The 16331-nt window shown below is 39.3% G+C and overlaps 1 protein-coding gene across 2 annotated transcripts; it reads right to left on the bottom strand.

The window, feature by feature from the left end:
• Positions 1 to 9180: 9180 nt before the first annotated feature.
• LOC131242612 (mitogen-activated protein kinase kinase kinase 3-like) lies at positions 9181 to 16107 on the bottom strand. 2 transcript variants are annotated; one of them, XM_058241365.1, is made up of 11 exons: positions 15529 to 16107; positions 14116 to 14628; positions 13870 to 13957; positions 12710 to 12772; positions 12401 to 12561; positions 12200 to 12275; positions 11457 to 11516; positions 10877 to 10984; positions 10466 to 10702; positions 10046 to 10143; positions 9181 to 9835 (listed from the first exon to the last, which is right to left on the bottom strand). In XM_058241365.1, exons 1-11 carry the CDS (start codon positions 15879 to 15881, stop codon positions 9598 to 9600), a joined length of 1995 nt encoding a protein of 664 aa, XP_058097348.1. In that variant the 5' UTR covers positions 15882 to 16107; the 3' UTR covers positions 9181 to 9597. The 2 variants fall into 2 exon arrangements, with proteins under 2 accessions (XP_058097348.1, XP_058097349.1); XM_058241366.1 differs by lacking the exon at positions 10877 to 10984.
• Between the last annotated feature and the right edge of the window lie 224 nt (positions 16108 to 16331).

Here is a 16331-nt window from a genome sequence, read left to right as displayed (position 1 = left end):
CAAGCCTTACAACGAGGTCGCAGAGAATGATTTAATGGTTTGGATACAATACATACGTCATTATGGATCCACGGAACTTGCTGACGTAAACACACCAGCTTCTTCTTTTTTTTCTGTGCTCAAGATTCTGCCTTCATCATTAAGCAAAGCAAAGTATGTGATACCGGACGCGGATCGGCTACTGAACTCTGGTCACCAACTTCTGTGGGGCTCGCCATGATGTATGTGTTTTATCTGCGCCGTCCTTCCATTTGGAGATATCATTTTAGGGCATGAGTCAAAGGAGGAGTCCGATCAAAAGCTCAAGTGGACCACATCACAGAAAACTGCGGGGGATTGAACGCCTACCATTAAAAACTTCTTTGAGCCACATAAGTTTTCGATTAAGCTGATAATTGTTTTTTCCCTTGTATCATGTCTGTGTTAACTTATAAAAAGGTTGGATCTCAAGTAAACATCATGGTGAACCTTATAAATGTTTCAACAATAGGCAACACTGTCCCTACTATTTTCTGTGGTAGGGTCAACCTGAACATTGAATCTGCTTCGTTCTGTGGCTCACGGCCTCAAAGGATTTTTCCAAATGAATGGACGGACTGGATACAACACATACATCATGGTGGAGCCCACAGAACGTAGTGATATCACTTCAGTGGCCACACTGGCTGCTGTCGGATCAGTAGGTAATCCGCGTCCATCTAATACTACTCTAGCGGCTTTTTGGCTTTTCTTTTCTTTTTTACCTTAGGTATACACGTGTAATATTCACTGTCATTAGATATATTATGTTAATATAATTTGCCTAATATATTTCATACCCACGCTATCCATACATTTTGCATTATCATTTTTAATGCTAACAAATTAAATGAGAGCATGTAGTCTAAGATAACCAAAAAAAAAAAAAATCAAATAAAAGAAAATTAGAAAAAATAGAAAACTTATTTGGACAAAAAAAAAAGAAACCTATCCCTGCTCACATATTCACGGGATGATCCCAACACGAGTCAACGGCTTTACCATCTTACTCAACACAAGGAAGGATGAGCTATCCGTCAGCTGATAAGAATGAAAGTTTGATCCCTTCGTTGTAGCAAAAGGAAAAAACAAAAAAAAAAAAAAAAAAAAAAAGCATACCTAAGTAATATAGGCAAAGTAAAAATCGAAAATGACACTTCAATTAAAAACACCAGGCACACAGCAGATTAAGTGAAAACCTAAAAGGGTGCCAATGATAAAAACAACGAAGCTGTCAAAGAGCAGATAAGATCAAATACCCGAGACGTTATAAAAACCTAAAAGGGCATTATGAACAAAAATGACAAGCAAGCCAGACATTGCAAAATTCTAAGAGGGCGTTGCAGGCAATATTGGCCAAAAAAAAAAAAAGTACATGAAAGATCCAAGGCAACATGAAGATTCAACACATGCGAGGAGGGCAGTCATAAGTCAAAATTTCTTTTAACTTCCCAAATCATAGGGGCAAGAAACCATTCCGCACTATCTTAAAGGGATCGAGACCCTTCGTGAACAATTAGAAAATTAATTATGACATCCAGTTGAGTCAATGTTCTGTTCTGATCCCACATCTCTGGGCACAACAAGTCCAAATCATGCATACACTGGCGACGCAAGGCACAAAATTTTCAAAAATAAAAAATAAAAATCCATCTCATCATATGTTTTCTTTACATATATGTCTTTCCTTTGCTTATTAAAAAAAAAAAAAAAAAACAATGCCTTCCACCATTTTCGTACCATATAAAAAGTGCATATGGAAGGCCCAATAGATCCAAAAACTAAGCAATGAGCTCTCAGTCCTCATTGAAATCCTCAAAAGGTAAGCATCTCTCCCCCATATCCAATACTTCAATCATCTTACTGAAAGTACTCTCTCTCTCTCTCTCTCTCTCTCTCTCTCTCTCTCTCTCTCTCTCCTCACAGGTATTAACACTCATCGACCATAAAGCAATCTCACTTGCTAGCAGAAGCCAATGTGCGAAAATGGTCAGTTAGCATACTATGGCCCATAAAATCACTGTGTCAATCAAGAGAACACTAGAAGCCAAACAAAGTGAGGTTAGTTTTCCTTTCAATAAAAATCATCATCAATCACGACCATCAATTCGCGATCCGATGGACTGGATAACTTTCAAAAATATTTTCAATAAAAACCGGCATCGATCGCGACCATCAATTCGCAATTCGATGGACTGGATCTTTTGCAAAAATCACCAAAACAATTCCAATACAAACCAACATCAATTGCAACCGTCAATTCACAATCCAATGGACTATATCACTTTCAAAATTTTAAAATATTTTTCAATAAAAACCAGCATCGACCACGACTATCAATTCACAATCCGATGAACCAAATCATTCCAAAAATCTCAAAACATTTCCAATAAAAACCGGCATCAATTGCAACCATCAATTCCCGATCCGATAGACTGGATTATCTCTCAAAAATATAAAAACATTTTCAAATCCCTAAAGAGCTACAAAACCTTGGGATGACGGAATCGATCATGTATCGAAATCTTGACCACGAAGCCGTGGGATAATAGAAATGATTATGGATCGGAATCTTAACCACAAACTCGCAAGACGTCGAACTTGATTGGTCGTAAATTGAAATCCTGATCGTCATCCATGGAAAAATCTACAACATCCATAATAAAAGCCAGAGTTGATCACAATTGACAATCTGGATGACCCCAAAAGCAATCAAGTCTGATTACTCTGTGAGACGATGAAATCAATCAACTACGCTAATTGGATTCTTAATCACAATTACCAAATAGACTTGCACTAAAAAACCATCCCCTGCAAATCTTAGTCCCAATTGCAACAACTAAAATACAATCAATAAAGTGTGTGTGTGTGTGTATATATATATATATATATATATATAAACCACAATCCCAATAGCAACCATCATACGCACTAACCCCTCACATGTTTCAATAAAAGCCAGTATACTTGAAGTCCCATAGACATCCCCAGTGGAGACAACCAATAAGTTGGACACATTTCAAAATCATCTTGCAATAAAAATCCCCACAGAGTATGACTTCCTAGAATGGGGCGACTTTCAAAATCACAAAATAATTTCATAATAAAGCGTAGACTTCTAAGGCACTAAGAGGTATTCCACATCTTTAGGTAGAAGTAAGTGCAAAATCAAATAAGATCCGATATCTCATAATTTTCTTGAAAATTATTGGATCCGAATGTACATCAAAGTACGATTAGACTGAACACCAGTGCCAGCTCCATCGTATCAAATGCTAATGCTAAGAAGAGATAATAGGCTAAGGCTAGTTAGAAGTGTAACGCCCCGAAAATCGGCACCCAGGTATGGAGACTCTGATCCCGAGTTCCTGGGTGTTAACCTAACAAAAAAATGCACATGTGCGAGTTCCTAAGTGCTCGCACAATCCAGTTAACGTTCTCCCATGATTAATAATCAGATTAGCCTTAGATCAATAGCTTCAAAAGTCAAGTAGAGATAACAAATTCTAGAAGTACAAGGCTAATAGTCAAATGTACAATTCCAATAATGGTGATCGCCTAAAATGGGGATTATACAAGCCATAATGAACATACAAGAAAATCAACACAAAGAGCACACCCAATCGGGGACTCCAATATATACATACACAAAATTGAAATAAATGTAAGCTTTCTAATTTTGTTCGACACTCCTAAGACTTAACGACGAAAGCGCAAGCCGGTCTAAGCCTACCGGATGGAGATCTTTATAGCACCTGCATCAACAACATCGCTTGATTGGTATTTTAAAATATTGTCCTAGGTGGGAGTGAATAGCTAACTTAATGCTTCAATTAGTTCTTAGTTACACATGTTATCGACTCAATCAGCGCAGGTGATCATAAACAAGAAATCAATCACTTCCTAAATACTCTTGTTAAATGTATGAATAAAATTATGAATGATGCATGCTCCTATTTTGCAAATGCCAACACTTCCTCATCACACGACTCTGATGTCAAATCACAACATCATATTCTAGTGTAATGCGATTGATGCGTATGATTAGTTGAATGATTATTAATTCCAATTTATATAGTAGATTGGCGAAGCTACGATACCGACATTATATCACAAGTCCTTATTCGGATCATGTAACTCGTTGTGATATGTAGCAGCTCCTCACCAGTGTCCCTTTTATCCAAATTCAGGTATCACTTATTATATCTCCCAAATCAACCATTTCAAAAGTATAATATGATACCCGAAGGTATGAAGATCAATCTGAGATGAGTCGTCACCCAAACACAGAGTATGATCACTCAGTTCAGAGGTGCGGGCTTGTCACATAAAAACTAAATCAACACAAATGAAAGGGTTCATCACCCAATTCCATTCACACTCGGGTCATTCGAACGGTATTCTAGCACGAAACAATCGGCCAACTATTTGACAAGGGTTGTTCAAACAACAATCTTTCATTTCCATCAGTGTTCACTAGTCATTACGGGGATGCTCGCCACCCCAGTGTAGGCCGACAACTCGTACATAATATCCCACCATATCATGCCTGGCTCATAAGTCTTTATAGGATTGTAATGCACTAACAGTTATGAATGGACCTATCCATGAGAACAGGTTATCCTATATTTTATTTGGTCGTGTCATACATGGTGAACATACATGATCAGTCGGTCATTAGATTAATTTGATTGACCTAGAAGAACCCTAGCACAATCAGCATTAGATGCAAGTATCACGTGTAGTCCATCTACTGTCAGTCGTCCGTGTTCAACCTGGGTCGATTGAATAAGCCTATGGTGGCCAACCTAACTCGGGCCACCTCTTGGTTTGGACGATTTACTAACTAATCCAACTTGTAAATAATTTTAAACATCATTAAGGGCTAATAATTCATTAGACAATCATGATGAGATTTCAAATGGACCATAAATTTAGCAACATATTCATTCAGGCATTTCATCGAATATGTGAGCATCAATAAACAAGCAATAGCATGATTTGTAATTAAAATCGAAATATAGACATGTTATCATGCATCAAGCCATTCACAACAAATAACTATTAATTAAGACTCTCAATAGTCAATAAATGGTAACCTAGGAATAATGGTTCGTACCTTTAAAATGATTCGTCTGACTTAGCACCCTTAGGGTTAGGGTTTTATGGAGAAAACATCAATTTCTAATCGAATCAACTGAAACGTAGGTAAGATTCATAGAATCTAACATGAGATAGTTTAACTGGGAGGTAGGAAGCATTTCTTACCTTTGATCGCACGTAGGGGTGGATTTGACAGGGTGAAACTATAATAGCTCGAGTTTCGTCGAAGGAATTCTAATGCAAGCAAACACCAAAGACCCCACCCTATTTCTCTTTCTCTCCCTTGCTCCATTTCTTTCTCTCTTTCTTCCCAATTTCTAGGGTAAATTCGTACGAGATGAGGGGGTGTGAAATGGAATGGTATTTATAGTGTCAGATGGTGCACAAATGACCCCAAAAGCCCTTTATTCATCATGCTAACCATGAAGGGGGTTGTTTCCAACTAATGGGACCCGCCAGGAGGTATACTGGTCAATCTAAGACATGGAATAAGTGTCACAATAGGCAATCTATGTTTGGACACAATCTTCAGATAACCAAACTTGTCGATCAACCGAAAAGGCCCTAACCCAGATCGACGATCACCGAGCGTCGATCAGGTATAAAATTATATGGATGTAAGCATGGTAATAATCTAAATCGGTGCCCTAAATTTGGTCATTTAATGATCCAAAAACCACAATTTTGGCAAAGACCGGATACAGACAATTAACTTAAGTTCCTGACAAATTTTAAGGGCATTCACACATCTCATGCACTGGTATTGCGAGTCTAAGTTAAGCGATTCGAGACACGATCTCGACTCAATGTCCTGTGATGGACGTCAAGCTCGTTAAGACGAACGTTTTTTTATAGTTTCGTATTTAGTATCCCATTAACGAGTAGTATAGAGCTTGTTCGAATAATCAAGACATTTTTTGAATGAATTTGTTAGCGAGATTTCTTATGCGCGGTGATCAGGATTTTTATTAGCTAAGTTTATAATGTGTCTCATTCGCAACTAGCGGAAATGACGATTTAATCCTAATCACCATAAATCATTAGTTCTTAGGTTAAAAGAGTAAGTAGGTTAGTTTGGTTTGTTAATTAAGATCCGTCCCCTGGTTGTCTTGGCTTTAGGTAGGTCTTTATTTAGTTACAATTGCCTTGATTAGTCAGTGATAGGTCGGCTAGATTTGGGGACTCATATGAATAAATCACGAGGTTAGACTCGATGTTTAAGTAATCGATTGAATTCGTTAGCTTCCCATGTTTAATTAACCGGATTTGTGTTGTTGTATATAGGGAGTACGCCCTTAGATTTTCCTTCATTTTAGAAATTACAAGTAATAGGTGTAATTGAGAAAAAAAACATTAGACATTATTCAATAAAATCATTTTAATTTTTTCTCTCATGGATTCAAAAAACTACCCTGGTTTTAATCACTTGAGAAAGACGGTGATCTTCCACATCACACCCTTCCCCGCATCAATATTCAACAAAATCTTCACAACGTTGGGATCATCCGATCAAGCTGAATTCAGAGCCACAGATCATCAAAAGTAGACCCCACAATTCGGACCCTTTGGATTAAGGTACATGCATGCCATGAGTACAGTCACTGCCTGCAGATGGACCTGTCAGCGTATCCGTGTATTTTCTCTGGAACTTGCATACAAACAAGTCTGGGCCCTGTTGTTCATAGTCCAGTGACCAAGACCACTGATACGACTCCACCCACTTTCCATGGCCCATCCACCAAAATCTCTCAGTAGGAGAAAATCCTAACCCTTCATTTATGTCCGTAAAATACACGGTTAAGAAAGAAAATAGAGCAAAGGTCCACGTACGACCAGAATAAGGCAAAAGATCCAATGTCTATGAGCTTCCCGCCGTGGGAATTTTTGGTTTGTGGACAATCTAAGGTGGAATCCTTCATATTTACAGCTTCAATTACTGAGCCACGGTCCCACTCATATCAACTGAAAGCCCCACAGGCGGCAATTGGCAGTTTGCAGATAAGGCCTGAGCCTGGCATAGGCCTGGAAGAGCGGGCTCAAGCTCGAGCCGAAAAAATTGGGGACGCGGATTTCCTGGGAAAGCCACATGCTGGAAGTTCCTGCACAAGGATGCTGGGTGAGGCCCACTGCTATGTTTGTGAGAAATCTACTCCGTTAATCCGTTTTACAAGATCATTTTAGGATTTTATACCAAAAATGAGTGGATCAAAAACTCAAGTGGGCCACACGAGAGGAAACAGTGGGGATTCAGTGAGAACCGTTGAAACATTCTTGTGGCAATAAAAGCTTTATATAAGGCTAATTTTTTTTCTATTTTCACTTCATCCCGTGGTAATGACTTATAAACATCAAGGTGGAGCCCAGGAAGGTTTCAATGGTAGGTATTTCAATCTCCACTGTTTCCTCTCGTGTGGCCCACTTGCGTTTTAGATCCAACTCATTTTTTTCTCTCTTGTCCTAAAATGATCTCGAAAAACGGATGAACGGGGTAGATTTCCCATAAACATGGCAGTGGGCCCCACCCACCATCCTTTCACAGGAACTTTCTGAGAAAGGCTTTCACAGGAAATCCGCGTCCAAAAATTGGTTGGACCCGGTTCTATCCCAGCCTAACCTAAAAAATGAGCAAGTCCCTCTCTCCCAGGATTGAAGTTCCTAATCCATCCCTTGAGTCAGTGGGCCACACATTCACAAAGAAATAGACGATAAAAAAAATAAATAAATAAAAATGAAGGCCAATGTTTACATGCAAGATGTGTGTGCTGCAACCGCGGCCTAACAAATGATTGAAACGATATCAATGTACCGACGAAGTCAGGCAAGGCCCTGTCAGGCTAAAAGGACATAAGCCCAAGCCCGGGTAACAATTTGATCAGGTCATACTTGAGAGGTGCGAGCCCAACCGATGGACCAAACCAATTCGCTCAACCCCGGTCCAAAGCAGGGCCAGGTGGGCCGCTCAGCCCGCTCCCAACTGTATCTATTGTAGAAAGTCTTGGCCCAAGCATTATATAATTTCTTGTATTGCATATCAAACTCTTGGCTCCACTTGTAGTTTTTGTTACCCTAAGATTGAAAAAAAAAAAAAAAAAACTCATATCGGAGTTAACTATCACACAAACATGTGCACGATTGACCCAGGGAAGGACGTGAGGTCGAGCACCGTCTTCCTCAAGGGGATAACAATTCCGAATCCATGGAACTTCTTTGGACTCTTCACGGAGACTTCTCGACTCCACGAGGAAAAGAACAAGAAAATAGAAAATAAGACACAGCCTCCGAATCCATGGAACTTCTCAGGACTCCTACAAAGACTTTTTGAATCCACGAGGAAAATAACAAGAAAATAGAAAATAAATTCTATAAACTTTAAAATTGATTGATAATCATTAAAAACGAATTTACAACCCTTTGAATAGGGATATAAGCCTCACAATAAGTTTCAGAATTAAACTACAACTAAAACTCCCTAAAATTTGTAACTTACTATAAATAGTAAATTTAAGTGTCGTTTGTCACTTAACCATGTTATTCTCCTAATTTTTCTAACAGCTCAAAGGGAAGAGTTATAATCAAACTAAAACTTACTAAAAATAATAAAAACGGAAATAAACATGAAATTCAATCGTCAATATGATGGAATCTCGCAAATTCGGCGGGTTGCGCAACCCGCAAAGCCAGGTTGGTTGGCCAAAGTAGCTCGTCCTACCCCAAAATCATATATGGTACATCGGGTACCTCATTCCAGTTTGTCAGATATGCATGTTTTAAAGCTCTGACAGTCTTGATGACTTCTGCCTCCTATCGGGCCTTCTCTGGTCCATCTTGGACATGAAAGTGTCCACGACCCACTCTACATCAACGTTCCAGACCTTTCATCTTTTGAGCCCTACATGGGGACGGGGCATATGCCACAAATCACACCAACAGAAACAGCCAGTATCTTGTACAGGTGAGTGGCTGTGTGCAAATGGTGCGCTTGATGACCAAGATATGTCTAAAACTAACATGGTTTAAAGATTGATTGGCTAGAAGACTAGATCTTGCTTTCAGACCACGTCACCGAGGGATTTTCTTTCCTTTCTTTTCTTTTCTCTTTTTCCTTTATAAAGAAAATGAATATGAAGCCTACCAGTTACAAAGATCATACAAGGAAATGTTACAAACAGAATCAAGGAGATCAGCTCACAACCATAGTTCAAATTCGAGCTCATCATCATCCTTCAGCTTTCGTGCACAGTCCATGCAATTATTCACTGCCAAGAATCCTCCAAGTACGTCGAATTGGTTGCCTGAAACCGAAGTCTAAGACCCTTTCCACGTTGATGAGCAGACTACATCTTGTTCCGGTCGAAATGGATGTTGAAGAATGCTTTTGAAACAGATGCCTTAGTCTGATGCAAGGTGTGTTTGGCATGGTTGGAGACAAAGCATTCTTGCCTGTCACAAACATACACCGTTTGCATGTGTCTCGCTCTAGGGGAAGTTGTCCGGCCAAGGATCAGGATAGTTCACTGTCAGTTTCATTGTCGTGTTTGGATAAATTCCAGAAGAGACTGAATGATGGACCAGACCATCATGGCTAATCCCCATTGTATAGACAGGATGAGGCGGAGATAGAAAACAGCTTTTGTGGGCTGGTCCCAAATGCCGTAATGGGCTTGAACATGGAGACACAGGCAAAGACAAGTTCATTCGTGCGCTGACCTGATCACTGTGAGGAAAAGAAATGTAATCATCAAATCATTTGCTTCTTAACCCAATGCCCAAGTAGAAGATTAAGGGTGCGTTTGGTTGCACCAAGTTTCATGATATTTTGCACCAAAATTACATTGATTAACAAAATTTCATAATTTTTTGTGCAACCAAACACACCCTTAAGAAAAATAGAGGAACAGACGGAGAGGTTGGCTGTGTCTTGTACCTTGAGCTTTTAAAAGTCTTCAAAAACCCAGCCGTGTATCTCGTCCCATTATCTCCATCATATGAAGGAAAGTTCTTTCTGGGAAATTCTGTCATGTTCTGCTCACAAAAAGAGTAGTCTTAGTTGAAAGCATTAAGAGTGGTAACTATGAGAAGTTTTCCAATTTGAAAAGGTTCCGAATATCCAATGCTGCATGAGATGTGAAAACAATGTTAAGAATGGCGAATAATCTTTTGGTTGAATTTCAGGATTGCTATATTTCGGGACAACAACCAACAAATGGATTAGATTGTTTGTAACATGGCAATGCAAATGAAGATGGTCTAGTACACTACAGGCCCACGATGAGGATTACATGAAAAGGAGACTCGAATATAGTTCAACTTGCAGCCAAGAGATAAAGAATCTACAAAACTGTACCTGTATACAGCTGCTACCAATGGACGATTGTGATGAATCTCTATTCGTGTTGATCTTTGCGACTTTCGCAGTGGATTGATCTCGAATAAAAGGGTGTTCCATCAGCTGTGCTGCTGAGGGACGTGCAGATGGATCACGTTGCAGGCAGAGCCTCAGAAAGCTTTTCCCATCATCAGAAATGTGATCTGGAATATCTGGAATATCTTTGCTGTTCGCAATTTTAAATATTGCAGCCACCTGTTAATTTCAGCACAAATAATTTAGGTGAATGTTGAAGATGAAAAAGAAAATCATGTAAACACTTACGAGAGCTAGAACAGATAAGATTAGATGGATGATTTTTGAACCGAAGCATGAAAACAAACACAAGTAAGCTAGTTGACAAAAGATGGTGGAAAATCAGTATCGCACCCACTCGTATTGGCTCCAAGGAGGCTTAGACGTTGCCATCTCAAGAATCGTGCAACCAAGGCCCCAAATATCCACTGACAGGTTGTAGCCATTACTGTTTGTTATAACCTGTATGGAAATGATGTACATGTGGACAAGCAAACACAAGTGATTATTATTTTTATACAGGAAAAGAAAGAAGTGGCATATAAGTCGGAGGTGGCATCTTTTTTGTTGAGCCCAGAAATTGTATGGGCAGGGTCCAACTTTCAGCAACCTAAGCCGTTGAGCTGGTGAACCATGGACCGCCCGTTATCAGATGGGCTGTGAACTAATATCCGCTCTGTCAGATTATCCTAGCAATCTGATGGAAGCAGGAAATTAGAACCAATGGTCCACACTTAACAAGGGGCCTACATTGGTCACTTAAGATCATCTGATAGGGGATTTTTTTGGGGTATCTCCCATCTGCCATGGTCCCACCATATGAATAGTTTGATCATCGAAAGGTGGCCTGCACATCCACCATTTACTGGACCAACCAAATGCTCAATCAAGCATTGTGTATGTTGTCAATAAAGTAGAAAGTGTAATTAGTCACCTCAGGAGCCATCCAGTAAGGGCTTCCTTTGAAAGACAGCATGGACGAACAGGATGTAATCTGGTTCAAGTGAAAAGAATTCATGAATTGCCTACAGGCAACCAAAAAAAGGAAACACACACGCACACACATACACACATACACACAAACGCAAAATTCTTGATGTCATGGCTTCAAGGAATTATAAGGAAAGTCATATGAAGAAGTAATAAGCATGGTTTGAAGGCTCATCAACTGGGTCCAACTCGTCCAGCCCAGAGTCAAGTCAGGACTCAGGCAAGTTACAAGTCTGACTCAGGTCAAGTTGGGCATATTCTTAACGCTGACTCATGGTGCCCAACCAGATTGGACTCGACCAAGTCCGAGTCAACTCAGACAGGTCACATCCAACTCAGACGAGTTGGCAATGCATGGTAATAAGATAGCATGCATTTTTAGCTCTCCGACTTATGCTACTGCAGTGCAGGAATTCGATTCACAAACAGGAACAAAGAAGTATGGGTTTTGACTTCTTTTTTTCTTTTAGAAAAAGAAGAGCAGTTGGTTGAAGTAACAATTCTTTTGTTTTTTTTCTAACCCTCCTGGTTGACTGTGGACTTGATGAGTCAAGTCAACAGGTGACTGAGTCCCGAGCCAAGTCCATGTTTGCAAACTACAGTTCATGCTATATAAAATAAATGAAAGTAGTTAGTTTATCTAAGGTTTCTATCAATAGATTTCTCTATAAGATTAAAGCCACATACATGTTTGGCCATGCCGAAATCCGCCAGCTTGATTCTACCATTAGGATCTACAAGTATGTTTGCCCCTTTAATGTCCCTGGCAAGCAAAACGACACTTCCTTCAGTTTCTTATGGTTATTAGAGAAAGGAAACAAAAGTTCTCAATTAACACATTACTCAACAAGGGTATTACATGAAAACTAAATCAACCCAATTAAGTACCTATGCAAAGTATTCCTTTCATGCAAGTAGGCTAGCCCTGAAAGGATCTGTCTGGTGTAATTTTGAATAACTGGTTCTGTAAATGGGCCATATTCCTGAAGTAATTTCTGGATGGAGCCTCCAGAGACGTACTCTAGATAAACTGAAAGTGTGCCTTCAGCCTGCACATGAATATGTCGAATCATTCCGAGTGTGGGATTTTGCATGATCTTTCATTCATCATACATTTGGAAGAAGGTATTTGAAGAGAGGAAGGAATTTTATTTTTTTTAATGGGAATTAAAATTTAAGGTGGTTGGCAGTATGTACCAGTTCACTTCCATAGTACTGCACAATGTTTGGATGCAAAAGCTGACTGAGCAGAGAAATTTCCTGTGCGAATGAGAAAGAAAAATGAATCAGCACCTCATTTCTTCAGTTCTAGGAGTTACTTACGGGTGCATTTGTGTGCACTACAAGCTGAATTTCAGTTGCTAATTTAATTAAAGGGAAAGGATGAAATTGGAATCCCTTGCATTAGTTTCATAATGAGGACATAGCCTTCAAATTACAGTTAGAGCCTGTTTCTTTCACTAGTTACCACAGTAATGTAAAGTAAATGTGCAATTTTATAAATTACTTTACCCATCTCTTGACAACATCTGCATTTGACAGCCGATTCCCATGTTTGATTTATAGGCAGTAAAATTATAATGATGGATGTCAAATCATCACCAAAATACACTGATGTGACTGTTTGGATTAGAGATTTTCACAGTAATTACATGAAAAAGTGTAATGATTACAAATTCCTTGACTCCTGAATACATTAGTATTTGACTAACCATTGACATGTTTGATTTGGCAATGGTAAAATCGTAATGATGACACATTTACTTTACATTACTAGGAAAATCAGTGAAACAAACAGTTACACTCCTTTCATGTACGACTTGAAAGTAATGTCATTGCAATTCAGAACCTCCATTTTGTACCAATATTAGGGCAATTCCAATTTGGGCATTTCCATGGGACCTGTTTGGATTGGTGGAATCCTCTTTCCTTCTGTGGAAAAGAAATCATTTTCCTCAAATGTGACATTTTCTGCCGTTTGCAAAAACAAAAGCAACTATGGAAATCAATTTCTATTTCCACATTTTTCCTCAAAAAAGGGCGATCCAAAAAAAAAGTAATGGAGATTTCCATGTTTTTCAAGAGACAACTCTCAATTTTTTACCATCGACCTATCCACACTTCCATGGAAATCATTTATACTAAAACAAACAGGTTATTTAGGGTTCTCTTCCATAGATTTACTTCTATGCAAGGTTTTCCATTCCAAATCTACTTTCTAGATTCCACCAATACAAACAGACCCTTAATCAAATTAATTACACAATTCAATTCAATTTCCCACCCAAACACAGCCTAAAATACAGATTACATACTATATAAATTGTTTAAATTATATAAGAAGATGTTAGATGGACCTGATTGAGTTGTCTGAGACATTCCTCTGAATTTTGATCGTCGGAAATGACTTTGACTTCTTTTATTGCACACAGGCTTCCATTTTCACTGTCAGACAGAAATACAACACAAAACTAAATTAGATTTTCTTCGCTTGGCCTTGTAATGTTTTCACTTTTCCAAATACAATCTTGTTACTTCTAGTGGACAAGAAAAGGAAAGAAACTCAACAGGAATCGACTCAACACAAGAGGAATTACATTTACCTGTCAAATCCAACATATACATGCCCAAACGTTCCCCTTCCTAAAAGCTTTCCCTTCTTCCATCTTGAACAGAGGCCTTGAACAGTGTCATTCGACCCATTCTTTCTCAAGGAATGTGAATTGGGAGAACTCGGAGGGAGTGGAAGCGGATGGCACCGACTCTTTACATCTTCTTGCTTCTCCATTGAAGATTCCGCACTAAAACCACAGACTCGTGGATGCAAAGGCGATGTTGGACTTGTATGCCCTCTTGATCCTGGACATGGACTTCTTGGTCTTGGGTTTAGATCTATCTCAACAGATGCTCTTGGACTGAATAAGGTGCTTGCATTAGGAGGTGAAGCGGAACCATGTGTGAGAAATTCACTTCTTGGAGAAGTAGACACGTCTAGAAATTTGGAATGTTCTCGAAACGGACTACTTGAAACAAGATGCCTCTCTGCAATCTGTTCCTGTCTTTCAGAATTGGGTTTTGGATTTCTGCCCCTGGGTGTGTTTGTGGGATCCAAATATCTAATTTCCACAAAGAAAAAAAAAATCAAAATATTCATAAGAACTCATAACGGTTGCCTGCTGCAAACATTGCAAAGGTCTAGATTTTAATGAAAAAGAGGAACAATATTAAAACATTTATGAGACAGTCCAAAAACCTTAGATTATGGCAATAACTACAATAATTCCTGAGGCAGACAAACAAACCAAATTCATTAAATTATAATATTTTGATTGCTTACTCCTCCAAAATACACGGCATGCCCGGGCTCTCAGTCCAAATCAAATTCAACACTATGGCTACAATTGGATGCAACGGCAAATTAAATCACAAACATTCAATTTAAGCAAGATGGGATGGGATAAATAATGGTTTCCTAATATCAATCATGTGAAGAAACCGTCGACTTGCTTCTGCATTTCTTTCAATTCCTACTTGAATGAAACAGGAACCCATACTCTCGTCATGAATGGTAAAGAAACTCAGTCTGAATATACACTTTTAGTAGTCTATGAATTGCAATTCAGTTTGATAGAGCATCCAAACGAACACTAATATCCAGAATCCAGATCCAGATAACAACCACCACAGGATCCAAATCAAACTAACAGAACTAAACAATTAATACCAATCAATCTACCTTCAACAAAACAGAATTTCACACCAATTATGATAAGAACAGAACTTGCAGCAATCAATGAGAGAGAAACCAAAAACCCATAAACCAGTCGACATCATAATTCCCGAATATTGCAAAAATCCATCAAAACCAAAACTTCCAACAATCAAACAACAACAACCTGCTTGACGCTGACATACCAACCGCCGCAGAATTCTCAACACCAGGGAAAAACCCAAACACCCATTACCAACGTAGCCTCAAAAAACACAAATTCACAGCATTTCAAGCAATTGGGTACCTGCAAAGACCGACGAATCCGACATCCGGCCGATCATCGGAAGATCCGGAAGAGCTGACGCTTGAGATGGACCCAGAAATAAGCTGTTGATCATGAACAGGGGACAAGGCCGTCAAAACTGACGGGCGGGGTAGCGGATGGCCCTGCTTCTCCAATACAATATCAGAATCGAAACCGGAAAAAGACCCAGTATCAAAATTACTCTTCTTTGCAGAGTTTCGAGCGATGGTTTCATCGAAACTCTTGGACTTGGATTTTCCTTTCCCATCTGTGATTGGAGCTTGCTGTTCTTTCTTCTTTCTACTGGAATGGAATTTCTTCCCCCACCATGCAGACATGGTGTGTGAAAACATTGATAAGGTGGAAAAAGAGAAGGTGGGTAAGGCTTTTGGGCTGGGACTCGAATTGACTGTGGCCCCTCCAACAGGAAATTCTTATGGGTGAAAGCTACATGGGGCCCACCGTGATGTTCTTGAGAAATCTACTCTGTCCATCAGTTTCAAATATTAGGTAGATTCAAAACTCAGGTGGGCCACACAACAGTAAACAGTCAGATTGGAAACGGCCAGCATTGGAACCATCCAAACTGTGGATGAACCTACCATGAAAACATAAATATTAGCTTGAAACAAGATAACCATGAAGTTTCAATGGGATGCGTTCAATCCCTACCGTTTCCTTCCGTGTGGCCCAACTCACTTTTGGATCTGCCTAACTTTTCGCCTCTATTTTTATTCGGAGCTTACGAAACCGATGGACGGACTGGATTGCTAAAGGAAATTTCAGCGGACAGCACAGGCAAT

Source organism: Magnolia sinica, chromosome 4 (genome assembly GCF_029962835.1).
Source record: "Magnolia sinica isolate HGM2019 chromosome 4, MsV1, whole genome shotgun sequence".
Classification (NCBI taxonomy): domain Eukaryota; kingdom Viridiplantae; phylum Streptophyta; class Magnoliopsida; order Magnoliales; family Magnoliaceae; genus Magnolia; species Magnolia sinica.
The sequence above is the reverse complement of the archived record's forward strand: the minus strand, read 5'-3'. Positions and strand labels throughout refer to the sequence as shown.